The sequence below is a fragment of the Myotis brandtii genome, unplaced genomic scaffold, assembly GCF_000412655.1.
Source record: "Myotis brandtii unplaced genomic scaffold, ASM41265v1 scaffold562, whole genome shotgun sequence".
Taxonomy (NCBI): domain Eukaryota; kingdom Metazoa; phylum Chordata; class Mammalia; order Chiroptera; family Vespertilionidae; genus Myotis; species Myotis brandtii.
Genome location: NW_005370091.1, coordinates 624638 through 642650, shown reverse-complemented (window position 1 = coordinate 642650; position 18013 = coordinate 624638). Strand labels below are relative to the sequence as shown.

Sequence of the window (18013 nt, the reverse complement as noted above, 5' to 3'; positions counted from 1 at the left end):
TCAATCTCTCTCCCTTCCTCTCTGTAAAAAAATCAATAAAGTATATTAAAAAAAAAAAGAATGAGGAAGTGATTTAATCCAGGTCAAGGCATTTAAAGCTGTGACTTTTCATGGTACCTTAGGGAAGAAGAAAGTTTTCCCATTAAAATGCATGGTGAGTCGGGCCGGCGTGGCTCAGTGGTTGAGTGTCGACCTATGAACCAGGAGGTCAAGTTTTGATTCCCCATCAGGTGCTCATGCCCTGGTTGCAGGCTTGATCCCCAGTAGGGGTCGTGAAGGAGGCAGGCAATCAATGATTCTCTCTCAACATTGATGTTTCTATCTCTCCCTCTCCCTTCCTCTCTGAGATCAATAAAATATATATATATGTATATATATATATTTTTAATAGAAACTTATTTAAATTAATAAATAATTAAATAAAGTGGATGGTGAGCGGGGTCAGCCTGGCACTGTTGAGGGCACCTGATAAGGGAGCGAGGCTGTGCCTGTGAATGGAGCAGCCCAAAGACACTTAGTAGGACAAAAGGTTGGAGAGGGACCAGGTCCCACTGCAAGTGTGAGAACCTGGACCGGACAGGTCCAAACCCACCCTTTAGCTGGCCTCTTACAAGTGTTAATTTATCCCCACCATTTGACCAAATTATTTTAGTTTAGTAAGTGTGCCCAGTCTCTTGCAATCAAAAAGTCCTGGCTGACACATCAGAATCAATAATCCCAAGACTCCCTCTGCATGGTGTCCTTACTGGGCAGGACTTGGCTGGGGAGATGCAGACACAGGTGGGGTCAGATCTTAGGGCAGCTGCCAATCAGCTCTGTCCCTGTTCCTTGTCTGTCCTGGGAGAGAAAAACCTCAGAACAAGGAGGGGGGAACCAGCAGGGGGAGAGGTCCCTGGATGGGTAATTTATCTGCTTTTATTTTCCTTATTTTTAGGGTCTATTTTATTAATGTTTATTTTTACTAGGAGATTACCCATGTCCTCTAGGCTTCAATGTTGATGCAATAGGTTTCTGTTATTTTACTTTAATTTTTCCTCTCCTTTTTAGTTGTTTACAGAATTGTTGTAATTAATGAGTAAATACTGATACATTATTTTGAAATAAAGTCTATATTTTACTCAGGTTCCCACAGCCAAGGTTCAGTTTTAGTTCCGGTGCCATTTGCAATCACATGGATGGACCCAGAGGGTATGCTAAGTGAAATAAGTCATACAGAGAAAGACAAATACCATATGATTTTATTTAGATGTCAAATCTAAAAAACAGAATAAAGGAACAAACAAAACAGAACATTTCTCATAGATACAGAGAACATTTTGACCATTGCCAGAGGGGAGGCAGGTTAGAGGGCTGGGTGAGAAAGCTGAAGGGATTAAGAAGCATAAATTGGCATTTACAAAATGGTCACAGGAATGGAGTACAGCATAAGGAAAAAGACAATAGTATTTTAATAACTATGCATGGTATCAGGTGGGTAGTAGACTTATTGGGGCGATCACTTAATCTATAATAATAAAAGTGTAATATGCTAATTAGACTGGACGTCCTTCGAGACGAAGCCGCAGCAGCGGGGGCTGAGCCCCTTGCACGAATTTCGTGCATTGGGCCTCTAGTAAGTTATATAAATGTCTAGTCACTGGATTGTACACCTGAAACACAATATTGCACATCAACTGTAATTTAAAAATAAAAAAATATTTAAAAAAGAAATACAGGAGTTTTGACACTGTGATGATGATAGAAACTTTATTCTGTAGGATGGGGGGAAGCTGTTGGTAATTCTTATGCATAGGAAGGGACAGGATTATGTCTGCTCATTCATTTATCTGGCCCATGGAAGGTAAAGGAAGGACTAAGAAGGAAAGAGGGAGGGAGAGTGAGTGCTGATCATTTGTTGGGCAGAAGCTAACATGCACTACTTCACGGAATTCTCACACCACCCTGGGAGGGAGTGGTTATCTCCATCTGAAAGATGAGGAGACTGAATTTTCATTTCTTTGCTTGAACTCACACAGCTAGTAGGTGGTGGGGCCAGAAGTCAGTTCTCTGCTTGTCTGAGGCTCAGGCATTCCCCCAAAAGGAAACTGCTCCCCTAGATTTCATTCCGGGCAGCTACAAAGCTTTTGTCAGTTGAGACCTCAGAGGAAGGGAGCATGGGTAGAAGCACACTGCTGGCCTGGACTGAAGAACAGATTTTTAAAAGGCCGGAGGACAGGCAGGTGGTAGAAGCAGGGCAGTCATTGTTATAAGGATCTGGTGCTGGTTGTACTGTGAAGGGCCAGGCCACCTCCTGCCTCCCCACCTGTTCTCATCCCCAGCTGCTTTCCCAAGTCCCACCCCAAAAAGCAGTTTGGATGAGTATATAAAAGCTCAACCATTAGGTTAGGTGCAGATTTTCTTTAAATTGAATGACTAAGCTGTAACCCCAAGCTGCAAGGATTACTTGGATTACTCTATTTTTCCAGGATCCTATGTGTGCATGCTCTTCTGGCCCATCTTGGCCCATTTAGGCCAGTGTTCTGCACTGAGAACTCTGTTAGGATCAGTCTTAGGTATAAATGCCTGTAAAATGGAGGTAATAATTGTCTCTACTTTATCTGGCAAATGGGAGCAGTAGGTGAAGGGCCTAAAGCAGGATTTATGTCAAAATGAGCTTAGTATCAGGGGTCTGGATTCTCGTTTTATTTTTAAAAAAAATCTTTATTGTTGAAGGTCTTACTAATGCCCGCCCCCCTCTACACCTCCTGTCACTGATCCCTGCTAGCCTGCCCCTGCCCTGGGTTCTCATTTTAATGCAGAATGGGCAGAGCAACCTAAGGCAAGGAAATGCTTTTCTCTGCTGCCATCTTGTGTGCATCTTGGGAATAACACCGAAGTGGAAGTCACCAGGAAAAGATCTTCTCTGTTGTCATCTAGTGGTCGTTTTGGGAATTACATCAGAGAAGCAGTCACTGCTGTCATCTAGTGTGCATCTTATGAATAACAACTGAGTGGAGGTCACCAGGGAAAGCTCTTTTCTTTCCAAAGGCTTCTGAGCCCATGAGGAATGTATCCAACTTAGGGCTGTGCCACAGATATGATCAGCTGTGCCCTGGAAGCTGCCCACTGGAACGTGGAGTTCTCAAGATGAACCCTGATGCAGAGCTTGGCCCACCATCGACTGCGGTCTTGCCTGGCTCTTACCTATGCATGCCTGTGCCACCCTTCCCTCTTGGCAGAAGTGGTCCTGGGAAAAGGTGGGCGAGGTAAGTCCTGGAGATGATTTCTGGCCCCAGCCAGCTTGTGAGGGACAGAGGGGGTTCCTGAGGAAAGAGGGAGTAGAGACCTGGGGTGAAATCTCCATCGCGGATCCATGCCCAGGTTGCAGGCTCCATCCCCAGTAGGGGTCATGTAGGAGGCAGCCGACCAATGATTTCTCACATCATTGTTTCTGTCCCTCTCCCTTCCTCTCTCTAAAATCGATAAAAAACATTTTAAAAAGAAAAAGATGTTTCTAATAAGCTACTTGCAAATTACATTCAGCACAGTATTCTTTCCTTGAATGGAACTGATGCCCATTCTGCAATGTTTGGTGAAATGGTTCATAACTCTGTAATAACAATGTTTCTTTATCACAAAATGCTTTTAGCATGTTTTCACAGACCTTGAATGTATTATGAATGTATTAATAATACTCTTTAAACACTAAACACAACAAATTAACCATCTCTATTGGCTTATACTATCTACCTGTTTACAGAATGGATCCAATGTATTGGCGTGTACTGGATTTTTGTGTGTGAGAGTACTAGTGTACTATTACTTTTCTCTTGGTGTATACTAAAAATGTAATATGCATAGACCAACAGATTTAGTCTGAAATTTCACTTTGGAATCAAAGCCAGAGACTGTTTGCAATTCTATACATATAACACAATACTCTTGGTCAATTCAATGGATTAAAACTTAGAAAATTATTTTCATTGTTGATTTTATGTAGTAAATTGTTCAAACCCATAGCAGAATTGTGTATACATTGGTGATTATAATCCTGCACCTAAGTCTACTAAGCCAAAGTGTTACTGGGAAGACAATGTGACCTTGATTCTTGTCTTCTTGAAGGAAAGATTTCACAAGAGACAAAGTATAGCAAAGTTAAGTAAGACTTTATTGGCTGAGCAAAAATGTACTTAGGGCAGTGAAACAGGGAAGGGCATAGAAGAAGTAACAGGACAGCCTAGGCTTGGCTGCTTTAGTTCACTGAGAAGTCAGAGAAAAGGGGGCCTTGGAGACAGGTTCAGGGGGTGAGCCCAGGACAAGTTGCCACTGCACATTGCTCCCCTGGTTGCAAGTCTCCTGGGGAGGAAGGGAATGGTGTGGGCGTGCTCCTCTGGGGGAGGGAGTACCTAGATCCTTTATTTTGAGTGTATTTCTCTCTCTCTTGCAGGTGGAAGTCTTAGGAGAGGTCTCAGGGAAGGTCTCAATCGAATGTGCATCATCTTTCCAGGTGTGCTTTTTCAGGGTCGGGGTCTCCACTGATTGGTTGGTGCCAGGGCTGGAGTCGTTAGTCAATGTAGCTGGTCCTGAGGTAGCCATGGCGTCACTTATCTGGTTTTGCTGCTTTTCTGTGCCTGGAGCTGAAATACGGCTGGGTCCTAGATGTTACTTTTAGGGAGGGAAAAGTCAGTGTGGGGGGAGGGGTGGGGGGTGGTCTAAATCACATGACCAGCCAAATGAAAAGTCAGGGGGTCCAAACTGCATGACCAGCGATGTTAGGAGAGGAAAGGTTACCCTGGGGGTGAGGTTCTTTATTTTCCCAGTTTTGCCCCTTGCTAGGCACCTGGGGCTTTCCGCCCTGGTGAGTTTCTGTACCTGGCCCATCGTCCTACTGAATTACCAAATCTGGCCGTTAAGATCTTTTGTGCTGCCCTAACCGGTTTGGCTCAGTGGATAGAGTGTCGGCCTGTGGACTCAAGGGTCCCAGGTTCGATTCTGGCCAAGGGCATGTACCTTGGTTGCAGGCACATACCCAGTAGGGAGTGTGCAGGAGGCAGCTGATTGATGTTTCTCTCTCATCGATGTTTCTAACTCTCTATCCCTCTCACTTCCTCTCTGTAAAAAATCAATAAAATATATATTTTTTAAAAAAACATCTTTTGTGCTAAAAAGAAATGGTGTGGACAAAAAGGGGCCACATACTAAACTTGACAAGTTCAGGGAGGCCTACGTGGCGGCCTTACAAACTCAGAGACCAAATAAACACATAGGATGGTCTGAAATTAAAACTTTTTAAAAGGTGGTCCATGGGGTTGTCATGTCCTAAGGTCAGTCTTTACCTCAAATAAGCCTGTCTGTTGTCTTTTTGCATCTAGGGTAACATACTTGCCTTTGTAAAAAAAAAAAAAAAAAAGTAATTCCCCTTTTTCCGACCCCTCAAAGCTCCAGAGACTACAAATCCCCTCATGATCATTGTTATGTTACTTGTTGACTGTTAACTATCCTGTGCCTACCTATGTAAAAGAGGTATGGGGCTATCATTTTACTTTTTATCCAATCCCAGAGAGACCCCCACTTTGCTTTCTCCCACCTCCCTAATCTATCACCAATAGATTTCATGTAACCAGCTTATGTCTTCCCTTTTGATTGTAATGTATAAAGCAGGGTGCAGAACTGCCATTTTTTTGGAAATAATTTGTTTTATTTATTTAGTTAGTTGTTTAAAGTATTACAGATAGTAGTACATATGTCTCCTTTATTTTTATTTCCCATTGACCTTCCCCCAGCCTCCCCCACCCCCCAGCACCTGCCCCCACCCCCGCCCTCCAGTGTCTTGCATCCATTGGTTATGCTTATATGCATGCATACAAGTTCTTCGGTTGGTCTCTTACCCCCCTCCCCGCCTCCAGCCCTCCCCAGCCTTCCCGCTGTAGTTTGACAGTCTGTTCGATGCTTCTCTGCCTCTGAATCTATTTTTGAGAACTGCCATTTTCTTGAGCATTTTCTCAATTTGTTGAGGTTTTGCTTCCCGGCAATTGTTGTCAGCTTGGCTCACATAGACTCACAAAAATTCTCTACAGGTTTGAACATTTCTTACATTAACAATAGAAAAGTCACAATTTGGGCCAAATCTCCAAATCATAAATCAGTTGCCATTGTCCAAGTGAACTCAGCTCTCCCATTAAACATTTTATTTTAAACACGCTCCAAAAGTTTGAGGATTCCAGCTGCTTTGGAACTTGGGAAAGGGGCAAGAGAGCAGGAAGCAGACTTACCTACAGCTAGGCTAAAACTTACTCAGCTTCCCAGACACACCCTGATGATGGTTTGCCCTGATGTCCTTTGGGGTGCTATTTGAGGGACTTATTAGCTTAAAACCATTCGTACGCCATAAGCGGCTATAGACGCAAGTGGCGGACCTTTTTCAATTAAATTCAAAATATCGTGGCAGTTAACTGGTTAAATGTTGGGTTAAGCAGTTTACATATATAGAAGTCTCATGAATTTCCTACTCCTCATTTTAAATAATGGTATTTTCTGTCACCTATTCCTAATACCTCTAAGCCTTTGTTAAACCCTGGGCATACTGTTTAGTCAACTAAAGCTTTATCATAATTGAAGACCCATAATAGAAGCAGGCAACATGACTAAATGCTGTACCCCTACATTTTAAATCCATCCTAACAAATGAGTTTATGACTTAAATTAGTCATCTTCATGCTGTACTCTGAAGTGGATTTTATGGAGGTGACTCAGGTGAAAGAAAGAATAGAGAATATAGTGGATGCTGTGTTGTGCTACTCAGATCCCCCGAGAACTAAAGGATTTATTCAGAGTGTTGCTATAAGATATCCCCAGCTGTCAGCCCTCTCTGGAACTTGTTTATGGTGGGAGAGCACCCTTGTCCCAATACAGGTCCTGTATAAGCATGGGATAGAGTCACCGAGGCCTTGCTGTGACTGTTTGCGTAACTCCCGATGCCCAATCTTGCTTCTCTTGCTTCCTTCACAGGTGCTGATTTCAGAACATTCCCTAGTGAACTTCCTGCATGCTAATATTTTCTCAGATTCAGTCCCAGGGAACTGGACCTACAGCAAAATCATAGCCGCTCTGCTTTTACCTTTTATACTATCTATTATCTATCTATCTATCTATCTATCTATCTATCTATCTATCTATCTATCATCATCATCATCATCATCTATCTATCTATCATCTATCTATCATCTATCTATCTATCTATCTATCTATCTATCTATCTATCTATCATCTATCATCATCTATCTATTTTTGGTTAATTCTCACCCAAGGATATTTTTTCATTGATCTTTAAGAGTGGAAGACAGAGAAAAACATCGACGTGAGAGAAAAACATCAATTGGTAGCCTCCTGCACACAACCCCACCAGGGCCCAGACCGGGGAGGAGCCTGCAACCGTGGTACATGCCCTTGACCAGAATCTAACCGGGGACCTTTTGGTCCGCAGGCCGACACTCTATCCACTGAGCCAAACTAGCTAGGGCTGCTTTTATCTTTTATATTTATTGGACAGTCATGTAAGATTATAGTTAAAGCAAACTAAACTAAAAACTTTGAAAGTCACTGGTCTCACAATATGAAAAATTATCATTATGGTTTTGTGCATGGCCAAGTTAATTGTTCCAAATCAACACTTAAGGAGTGTGTTTTTTCTATGCAATTGTTTCTTCTTAGCCTTTTTGTTTGTTGTGTTTACACATATACTCATGTGATTTTTAAAGCTGAAATCCACTAAATAATAAACTCAAGAGTATGTTTAAAAATATTCTTATTGATTTCAGAGAGGAAGGGAGAGGGAGAGATAGAAACATCGATGAGAGAGAATCACTGATTGGCTGCCTCCTGCATGCCCCACACTGGGGATCAAGCCCACAACCTGGATATGTGCCCTGACTGGGAATCGAACCATGACCTCCTGGTTCATAGGCAGATGCTCAACTATAGAGCCATATCGGCTGGGCACAAGTATTTTTGATATTACATATGTGAAACCAGTAACATATACGACAGAAGCAATCATGACAGACCAGAGAAGGGCCTTCAGTAAGTGGCACATATTCTCAAACATTTTATCCAATCCTACCCGATCTGCGCCCCCACCTCCCAAATTCTTCTCAAGACTTTGTCTTAAACTAACTAGGGAATAAATAAATAAATAAATAAATAAATAAATAAATAAATTGTATATAGAATTTTCATTCCTCCGTTTTTAAAAAAATTCTCACATTAAAAAATATAGCATCAATTAACTAGCCTCTTGTAATACAGGGGTAAGCCAATAACAAAAAAGGTTAATGGTCTTATGATAAAAGCCACTGTATTCTGTGGTGCTTTGGAAAACTAGCAAGGAAATTTCCAACTCATTAAGTTGCGGAAAGGTTAAATGATAAGATTAGCTTCTGAAGGGATAACTCAGGTTTAATCAGCATATGAATGCCCAAGTTCTGGATGTTAGCAGGCTCCTGAAGAGCTCACTCAATAATTCTAACTCACACAGCAGTCAAGCAGAAATGCAGCTTGGATTCAGAGTTTGATTTCACTTTAGATTTTCCGACTACTCTATTGCCTGGGAAGCCACTCACACATCAGCCTTGGCTTTCTGCTCCAGCAGCAGGGATGAGGAAAATAAATAAGCTCTGTTCACTCTCAAGGTGTGTTGCTGCTCTGGCAATTTCCAAATTTGATGTGGCAGCAATTAACTGATAAGTAGAATATGATATATGCAGTCAGAAGAGAGACTCAGAATGCAGAGTTCTGAAAGAATATTATTTATTAGAGTGCATAACAAAGTACTTTATGTACATGTTATTTAGCATATATTATCTGGGCTACTAACACATTGTAGCAATGAGTTTATTCTGGATACTAAAATAGCAAACTTAGATACTTGAGAATTCCTGCTCACAACTTCTAAGTTTTTTAAAAGATTAAAATTTAGTAGACAAAGGTCTATTACAAATACTGGAAAAATATGAAATTTAGGTAGCATCAGTGACCATAAAGAATTCTAAATGATCCTTTCTGGAGAAATAGTGATTCCATCAAGTACAACATTGAAAATACATTTTATCAAAGAGAAGGGATTAAGAAGCACAAACTAGCAGCTATAAAAACAGTCATGGGGATGTAAATTCAATTATATTGTAACTAGAGGCCCGGTGCATGAAAATTCATGCACTGGAGGGGGGTTCCTCAGCCTGGCCTGCCCCCTCTCACAGTCCGGGAGCCCTCAGGGGTGGGAGGCAACCTGTTAATCAGGGGAAGGCAACACCCCATCACACCTCTGCTGCTACCACTGCCGGCAGCACAAGCCTTGGCCAGCCCTGGTTACCTGAGCCTCGGGAGGCCCTGGGCGGCTGGGCAGCCAACATCCAGGCTTGCCTGCACCTTGGGCTGGCCCTGGGAGGCTGGGGGACTGAGGGGACTGGGAGACTCTGGAGGCAGGCATGCACCTGCCACCCCGATGGGGCTGAGGGGACTGGGTGCTGCCATCTTGTGGCTGTGGGCGCCACCATCTTTGAGGGCGTGGCAGTCAATTAGCATATTCCCTCCTTATTGGCTGTGGGCACCGCCATATTTGAGGGCGTGACAGTCAATTAGCATATTCCCTCCTTATTGGCTGTGGGCGCCACCATCTTTGTGATGGCATGAGGGTCAATTAGCATATTCCCTCTTTATTAGATAGGATAACTATGTATGGTGCCAAATGGGTACCAGATTATCAGGGTGATCACTCCATACGTATGTAAATGTCTAATCCCTATTTTGAACACCTGAAACTAATACAATATTGTATGTTAACTGTAATTGGAAAATTAGAAAAATTTTTTCAAAAGAGTACATTTTCTCCTAAAAAATGTAAGTTTTTATTTCAGCAATATTCTTCCATCAAAATGAATAAACATTATAAATGGTAACATACATTTAATCACTTTCTAAATGTACAATATATATATTTTTGGAGTAAAAAAACTCTAATGTACAACCCACTCTAGATCTTCTTTGTTGATGCACTATAGGGAGAGCAAGAATGCATGAAGTTGACTTGTTCACTTGACAGATAATCTGAACACATATTATATGCTAGAATTGTGTTAGGCAATGCCATTAGGAATAAGAAAGACATGCTTTCTGCCCTTGTGAAGCCGACTGTCTAATTGAAGAAACTGCCACATAAGCTACTGCAACAGAGGATGACAAATACTGATAGGGGAAGTACAGGGCTCTCTGGATCGGAAGGAGTCAGAGACATTCTCCTGGAGGACATGATGTCTGTGGAGACATTCAAGCTGTGGACCTGTTGGTGGGGAGGGGTTAACATTCTATACAGGTAAAGCATGTGTAGAATTCTAAGTGAGAAAGCATTTCTCTCTCAGGTGGAACTGAAAAATAAATTCAGTATTGCTGAGTCTTGGAAAGGGAGGGTGGTAATATAAGGAGAGGAAATATGAAAGAACCAGTTCACGAAGGGCCTTGTAAAACATATTAAGGAGTAAAGGACTTTATCGTATGGCAACAGGAAGCCACTGAAAAGATTTAGGCCATGGAGATCAAAGTTATTGTTTGAAAGATTATTCTGACTATAAACTGTAAAAATGAAGGCAGAGAGACCATTGAGAAATCTGAGACAGCAATCTAGGTGAGATGATGATGATGGTATAGTGGGAATGGGGAGAAGTGAAAAGAGTACCATTTTAGGAATTAAAATAGGCAGGACTTAGTGACTGATTTTATACATGGGCAGGGTGGGAGGGGATTCTGCCATTTGCTGAGATTGGAAACAGAAAGAAGAAAGGGTTTAGGAGAAGGATACTGAGTTCCTTTTTTGAACAGACTGAATTTGAGGTACTAAGGGAAAAGCAAGTACAAATGTTGGGCAAGCAAGTGAATGTTTAGATCTGATACTCTGTGCAGTGCTCTTTACTGGAGATGCAGACTGGAGAGTTCTTAGTATGAAATGGTAACTAAAGCCCTGGGAGCGGTGATGTTGCCGAAGGCAACGTGTAGTGATGAGAGAACAGGCTGTTAGGAAAAACCCTAAGGAACACCAAAGTTAGGGAGAGAAATAGGAGCTCTCAGTTCAGCAATAATTTTGAAGCCATAATTTGTACATTATTTTATATTCTCCTTGGCCAACTCTATTATCAGAAGTACTAACAGCTATGAAAGTCTTATTTGATTTTTGCCCTTCTCTTACCTTACAAAGCCATAGATTGGCAGTGAAAGCATTTAAAATTAATCTATAAGCCAAACAAACATCCCTTGGTTGTTCAATACCTAGCTTTGGCTATGCTGAGCTTTCTACTCTACAACAAATCTTTACTCATGCTGCAATTTGCCCTCCATCAGTTCTGTGGCTGTTTCTTATTTCTGATTGTCTTTAATGGATTTGCAGCTCAGTGACAGCCAGGAGAGATTTTCTCTGATCAAAATGTCTGACTAAACAGAAATATGTCTGTCAAAAGATGACCCTGGTCCATAATTTCCACATGGAAAAGATCCAAATACATTTTTGGATGGGCCCAGGGGGATTTGCCTCAATGTACTTCCTTTTGTATCTGTGGGAGTAGAAATGGGTATGTGGTCTCCAGAGTGGCTAATCACTGGTGTGCAGATATATGTTTAACAATTGGCTGGCCAGGAAAAAAGAGCCCTGATTTGTTGTGTTTGCCAATTTTTAAAGTATAAACACCACCACAACCACCACTGACAATTGCTACCAACTCAGTATCACTGAAAACAGAGTAGGGGGAAATGTACACAGTTAGCTTTTGCAAGCCAGTGTGAGCTAGCTCCAGCACATTAAAGGACCAAGAATGGTCTGACTGGCCGCCAGGAATGGGAAATTACCTTGTATATAACAGCTTAGGATATGAGAAGAGCAAATTCTAATACTGGATTTTTATTCTGATGAAAATTGATTCATTCACCTATATTCAGTTTATTTGTAGATCTTTTACCTTTGAATTGAAAGCTGGTGGTATGAGTAATGTATCAATAACTTAGCATTTGTCAACTTATATATGTTTTTTATAAGTGATAAGTTTCTAAAATTGATTTGTATATGAAATTGAAATAATTAAGAATCATTTTCAATCTACTTCTTTATACCATGAACCAAAGAAATGACCAGTTTCTTTTTATTTTGGGGTATCAGAATACTTTGCATTCTAATATATTTCATTAAAAAATATTTTATTTCCAGCAAATAAGCAAAGTTTGCCTTTTCCCTATCAAAGCAAACACTTTGATGGTATACTGATGTAACGAATAATATATGCAGAAAGAACAGCAGCAAAATATCTAATTTCTTTATATAATTTAATATGTACACTATTAACACATTGTGCAGAAACAGTATTGTTAGTATACTAAATAATTACTATTAAAACTTACTTTTAAAATACTTTCAACATCAGGCACTGGTGGAACCAGAGTTGTTATTATGCATACTATGTATTTTTCACATTCCAAAGGGAAATTAAAATTCCTGGTAGCATAGAAAAGAATGCACATTTTAATATTTAATGCAGGTATAAAAAATCTCATGGCTTCTATTAAAAACTTCACAATTCCACTGTGCACAAATGAAGACAACTTTTCAAAAATAACTTACACTTGGCCGAATTTATAAAGGTGACCATAAACATACTGCAAGCCCAATGAAAACACAATGGTATAATACAAAATCTTTTTTCAAAGTCAAACTTTAAAAGGCCTATATTTATACAAATGTACAATATGTTTTAGTACCCAATGACTGGTATTTTTGTTCAGGATTATCTGATTTAAAAAATCTAACTTGAATATTTTTCATTAATTTTCTGCTTCAGAATAGAAAACATCGAGACTTATAGAATAAATTTAAAAAACAGGATTGGGTAAAAAATTCACAAAGTGGACTAGTATACACTTTACATCATTTAGTGATTGCCCTGCCAAAGGTAAAAATGCCCCAATGTTCCATTTTTCTCTTATTTAACTTGAATTTTTAGATAATTATCTTAACTACCTCTCCTTTGTATATATAGAAACTCTTTGAGACAAAAGTGTAAAAATTTTAGGTTCTCTGACAAAAATCCAAAATGCCACTAAGCCATTTTCCATTTTCAAAGTGTATTTAAAGAAATGCTTATCTATACTAATAAAAGGGTAACATGCTAATTAGACCAGATGTCTTCAGGACGTCCTTCCAGACAAAGCCACTGTGGCAGGGGCCAAGGCAGAGGCAGTTAGGGGCAATCAGGCCAGCAGGAGAGGGCAGTTGGGGGGGATCAGGCTGGCAGGGGAGGGCAGTAGGGGGCAATCAGGCCAGCAGGAGAGGGCAGTTGGGGGGGATCAGGCTGGCAGGGGAGGGCAGTAGGGGGCAATCAGGCCAGCAGGAGAGGGCAGTTGGGGGTGATCAGGTCAGCAGGGGAGGGCAGTTGGGGATAATCAGGCCGGCAGGGGAGCAGTTAGGGGCGATCAGACCAGTGGGGGAGGACAGTTGGGTGCAGTCAGGCTGGCAGGGGAGGGCAGTTGGGTGCAATCAGGCTGGCAGGGGAGGGCAGTTGGGGATGATCAGGCCGGCAGGGGAGCAGTTAGGGGGCGATCAGGCCAGCAGGCAGAGGCAGTTAGGGGTGATCAAGACGGCAGGGGAGGGCAGCTAGGGGGCAATCAGGCCAACAGGGGAGCAGTTAGGGGGTGATCAGACCGGCAGGCAGGCAAGCGGTTAGGAGCCAGCGGCCCTGGATTGTGAGAGGGATGTCCGACTGTCCCTGTGGGATTGGGCCTAAACCGGCAGTTGGACATCCCCTGAGGGGTCCCAGATTGGAGAGGGTGCAGGCCAGGCTGAGGAACTCCCCCTCCCGTGCATGAATTTCGTGCACTGGGCCTCTAGTTTCAATATAAAATCCCAAAGTGCTGAATGAAGACACATTAATAATTCCACTTTAGCCTTAGAGGAATATTATTACAATTGGCTGTTAAATTCCATTTAAGCATTTGGTTTTTATTCTGTAATACTGTAATTTCCAATACATATATCAAAGAAATGAACTGACCCCCCCACCCCCCTCAAAACAATAGTTAAGTATTTCAGCCATAATACAAATCAATTTTTTGGGGGAAAAAGTAATTCATGCCAAGATAAATTGATTTTTGAAGTCTTAGAATAATTTTTATAAAAGAACTATAAAATATAAATTTTGAAAAAACAAAAACACTGCAAATGTCTCTCTCTAGGAAAAAATATGCAACTTGTTAGGTACAAGAAAATATAGCATTACTATGGGGTACAACTAGCTATGGATCTGGCTTATGAGACTTTAAAAACTCACAAAAAGTAATTAGCACCAAAATTATCTAAAACTTCAAATGATATACTGAAGTGATTCCAGGCCCACATGTTTCATTGTAAAAAAGTTATATTTAACTTGGGAAGTTTCCCAAGCAATAATAAATATATTATTGTCAATCTGTAGAAAATGTGCTAACTTTACTGATTTTCATAAACACGTTAAGGTAGTGTAAAGTAATTATCATATACAATGGTTTGGGCTGAGCAGGGACAATAGAAGTCCAAATTATTTCCCAAATAATATGGGGTTATTTGGTGGGAGTGGGTAGGGAGAAATTCCCCAAGTACAACTTATTTTTAGCTTATTATTTCATCATTTTTCTTCTAAAATATTTTACTGGAGCTCTTTATAAGACCTATATTGCCCAATTTGAACTCCATATCCTGTTATTTTCCCTGCTCACTTGGTGGTGGTATTTAAGATTTGGCATGGAAATAGGGATATTTAAAAATGGGCACAGATTATAGTATTAAAACAAGAGTTTTGAATAAGCTACAAGATGTATATTGAACCCTGTTATAATCAAGAGTTGAGTTTTATTTTAAACAATATCCACTTATAATTATATTATAAAACAGCACACAATTTGAAACAAGGCAAACTTTTTGGCTTTCATGTAGTGAAATATATAACTTCACTAATTATTTTTTATATGGCTACCAAATGTCAACCAACAGCTCATTCGGCCATATTTTAATGTTGTACATAAATAATGACAAGGCAAAGAACAGCAACTAGTCCAAAGGCTTGTAGGCCAAGGAACCACAGCATAACCCAAAAGAAAATGACGATCACTGGTTCCACAATCCGTTCTCCAAGGTACATCCTCGTAAAGCCCATGTTGATGAGGTTTTTGTTCAGCTCACCAAAAAGTGTTCCCATCTTTTTGTAGTCATCTCCAACAGGATCGCCAGCATGGTTCTGTGATTCTTCACAATCCTTTAAAGACAAACAGACAAAACAAAACATAAACATGAATATGAGAAATAGGTGAAGGTTTTTAAGAATAAAGGCTATCTCATAATTCTTCTTTATCTCCCAAAGTACTGGAAGTAATGATTATACTTCTGATAATCATTCAATAAATACTTGGAATGTTCCTTTTGATCGACATATAGAACAACTGTGCCTGTGCTCACCTTTCAAGAATGTGGAAAGCACTGATTTATTTTCTGTGAAAATCAGCATTGACTGGATCTTCAACTACCAGAACACTGACTTACAAGATGAAGGAAGGACCTGATTAATATTCATTTTCTAGTTTCCTGGAATTGCACAAAGACAGCTAGCTGCTTACCTGAAGAGCCATGTTTGTATTGCTCTTATCAGTGGCCACAATTTCAAAACAACATTTTCCCAGCAACCTCCTTTTTTGAGGCAGGGCCCTGGATTTGTAAGTAAGCTTTTTTTTTTTTTTTAGTGTGTTCCTTTGACACTAAGACTTTAAGGATCCTAGCCTCAGCTGACTGGAGCATATCTTGCTGCTACTATTGAGCAATCCTTAGTCATTACTGCTATGATCTTTCAGCCTTTGCCTCAGCTAAGGAGACTTCAGCATAGGCCCTTGCATAGTTTCCTGTCTAAATTCTACAAATGTCTTAAATGCCTCTTATTAATCTCATAGAGAGAAATACATAGTTTACAAACAGAAATAATTTTGTACAATAAGCCCAAAAGTTCACCTAGAAGTCAAGTCTGTTCCCCAGAAAATGTCCATGTGTACCCAATTATACATGACAAGAGAAAAATTCTGAGATACCCAAAAATTATCCAGCTGCCTTCCTACCGACACTTGCAGATTTACCACGTTCACATTATGCAATGAATAATGATCCTTGAATTGTTTAAATCACCCAGAGCTAGTAGAAAATTCAACATTGTAGTAGGGTCGAGCCCTTTCTTTCAGCATCACAAACTTTTTGCTTTGGCTGTGATTGCCACAGGACTGAGTGGGATAGCTTCTATGTTTGCCCTTCAATCCATGTCATTAGAAGTTTCTCTCTGCTTGACTTTTTGTTAGTCTCCTTGTCTTCAAAGAAGCTGACACTTTAACAGCTCAAGCCACTTAGTTCTTGTTCTTTAAGATCACAATTGTGGTGAAAGGAACATGCCTGACCCGTGACCAATAACCGTCATGGATTTTCTATCATTGTCGTCTATAATCACTTTCAATTTCGTTTCCAGGTCAATCACTGGACATGGCCTCTTACTGGCAACATTAGCAGTGGATTTTGTAGGATTAGGACCCATGATGAACAAAACAACATGAGATTATATCAAGCACGAGAGAAAACGATGCATGCAAGAGATATAGCAAACACAAGATATATGAGGCTGCTGCCGGTGTAACACAGGCATACTATTTTTTTATAAGTATAAAGAATACATCCTAAATGATAAAAAGTATAGTATAATGAATACATAAACCTATAACATAGTCTTTTATCATTATCAAGCATTATGTACTATACATAATTGTATGTACTATACTTTTATACAACTGGCAGCGCAGTAAGTATGTTTACACCAGCATTGCACTACTACATTGTGATGCAATAGGAATTTTCAGCTCCATTATAATCCTATGGGACCACTGTTGTATATGTGGTCTGTCACTGACTGAGACGTTGATATGTGGTGCATGACTATAGAATATGCTCCAGTGATCATAGAAAGGTTGCTTTTATAAATAAAATTTTTTGATTGAATATGATTATGGAGAGACAAACATTAAGGAGGAATAACAATAACAGAAAAAATTTCAGTCTGTTTTAGAGGGCTTTTAGACTGAAAAGTCTTCTCCGAAAAAATACTGGAACTTAATCTACTCTACTATCTCACTCAGCCTCTTAAAGGAAAGACATTTCTTGAAAAAGATCTTGTTACTTTCATTTAAAAGGGCAGGAGTCTCACATTTGCAAAACACCAACAAGAGAGTTTCATTCTGTAATAAACACATGAAATACATATTAAGAAAGAAGTAGTTATGTATTTTAAAAATTTCTGATTGCTTTCATTTTCTCCTTGCAGTTTGGAGCTCACAGTCTACCATTTCCACTATGAATTCATAGCCACATGATCTCCCCTGACTTACAGTAGCCTCCAATTTCCCTCTTTCTTCTACTGGGCTAAAAATTGTGCTCAGAGATATTATCCTGGTGTTCTTAGTACTTCTTCCATGTTATCAATCCTTTCAGTCACCTCTTGATAACTGTCCATCCAATTCCTCATATTTATTGCTCCAAATCTTTGCCATTTTTCTATCTTCTCCCTCCTAGAGGTATTGGTATTTCCTTTTAAGGTTAACAACGAATCATAATCCCAAATGTTCCCACCCATAAATCTAAGTAGAAAAATGGATTTTATACTGTAACACACCTTTTCATTCCTAAAGCAAAAGAAGCAAAATACAAATCCTGATTAGAACTGAAACATTTGTCTATTGGTCACACTTCCTCTTAAGACAAAGAAAGGCAAAGTTATTACAAAATCAGAGTAACGAATCAGAATCTGAAGCACTAAATAGATGACTGATTCTTTTTTTTACTGTAATTTATTTTTTTAAAATAAATCTTTATTGTTTAGATTATTACAGTTGTTCCCTCTTTTTTCCCCCCATAGGTCCCCTCCACCCAGTTCCCACCCCACCCTCTCCCCCT

The 18013-nt window shown here is 40.1% G+C and overlaps 1 protein-coding gene across 4 annotated transcripts in view; it reads right to left on the bottom strand.

Moving 5' to 3' along the window:
* Positions 1 to 18013, bottom strand: part of LOC102245268 (chromosome unknown open reading frame, human C4orf32) — a 42008-nt gene that overhangs the window by 2622 nt on the left and 21373 nt on the right. For 2 of the 4 annotated variants that reach the window (XM_014549641.1, XM_014549643.1), the window contains exon 2: positions 13985 to 15293. In XM_014549641.1, coding sequence (XP_014405127.1) covers positions 15048 to 15293 — 246 coding nt within the window. In that variant the 3' untranslated portion in view covers positions 13985 to 15047. Of the gene's footprint in view, positions 1 to 3183; positions 3303 to 13984; positions 15294 to 18013 lie in introns of those variants that run through there. The other 2 variants (XM_014549640.1, XM_014549642.1) reach the window with 2 other exon arrangements.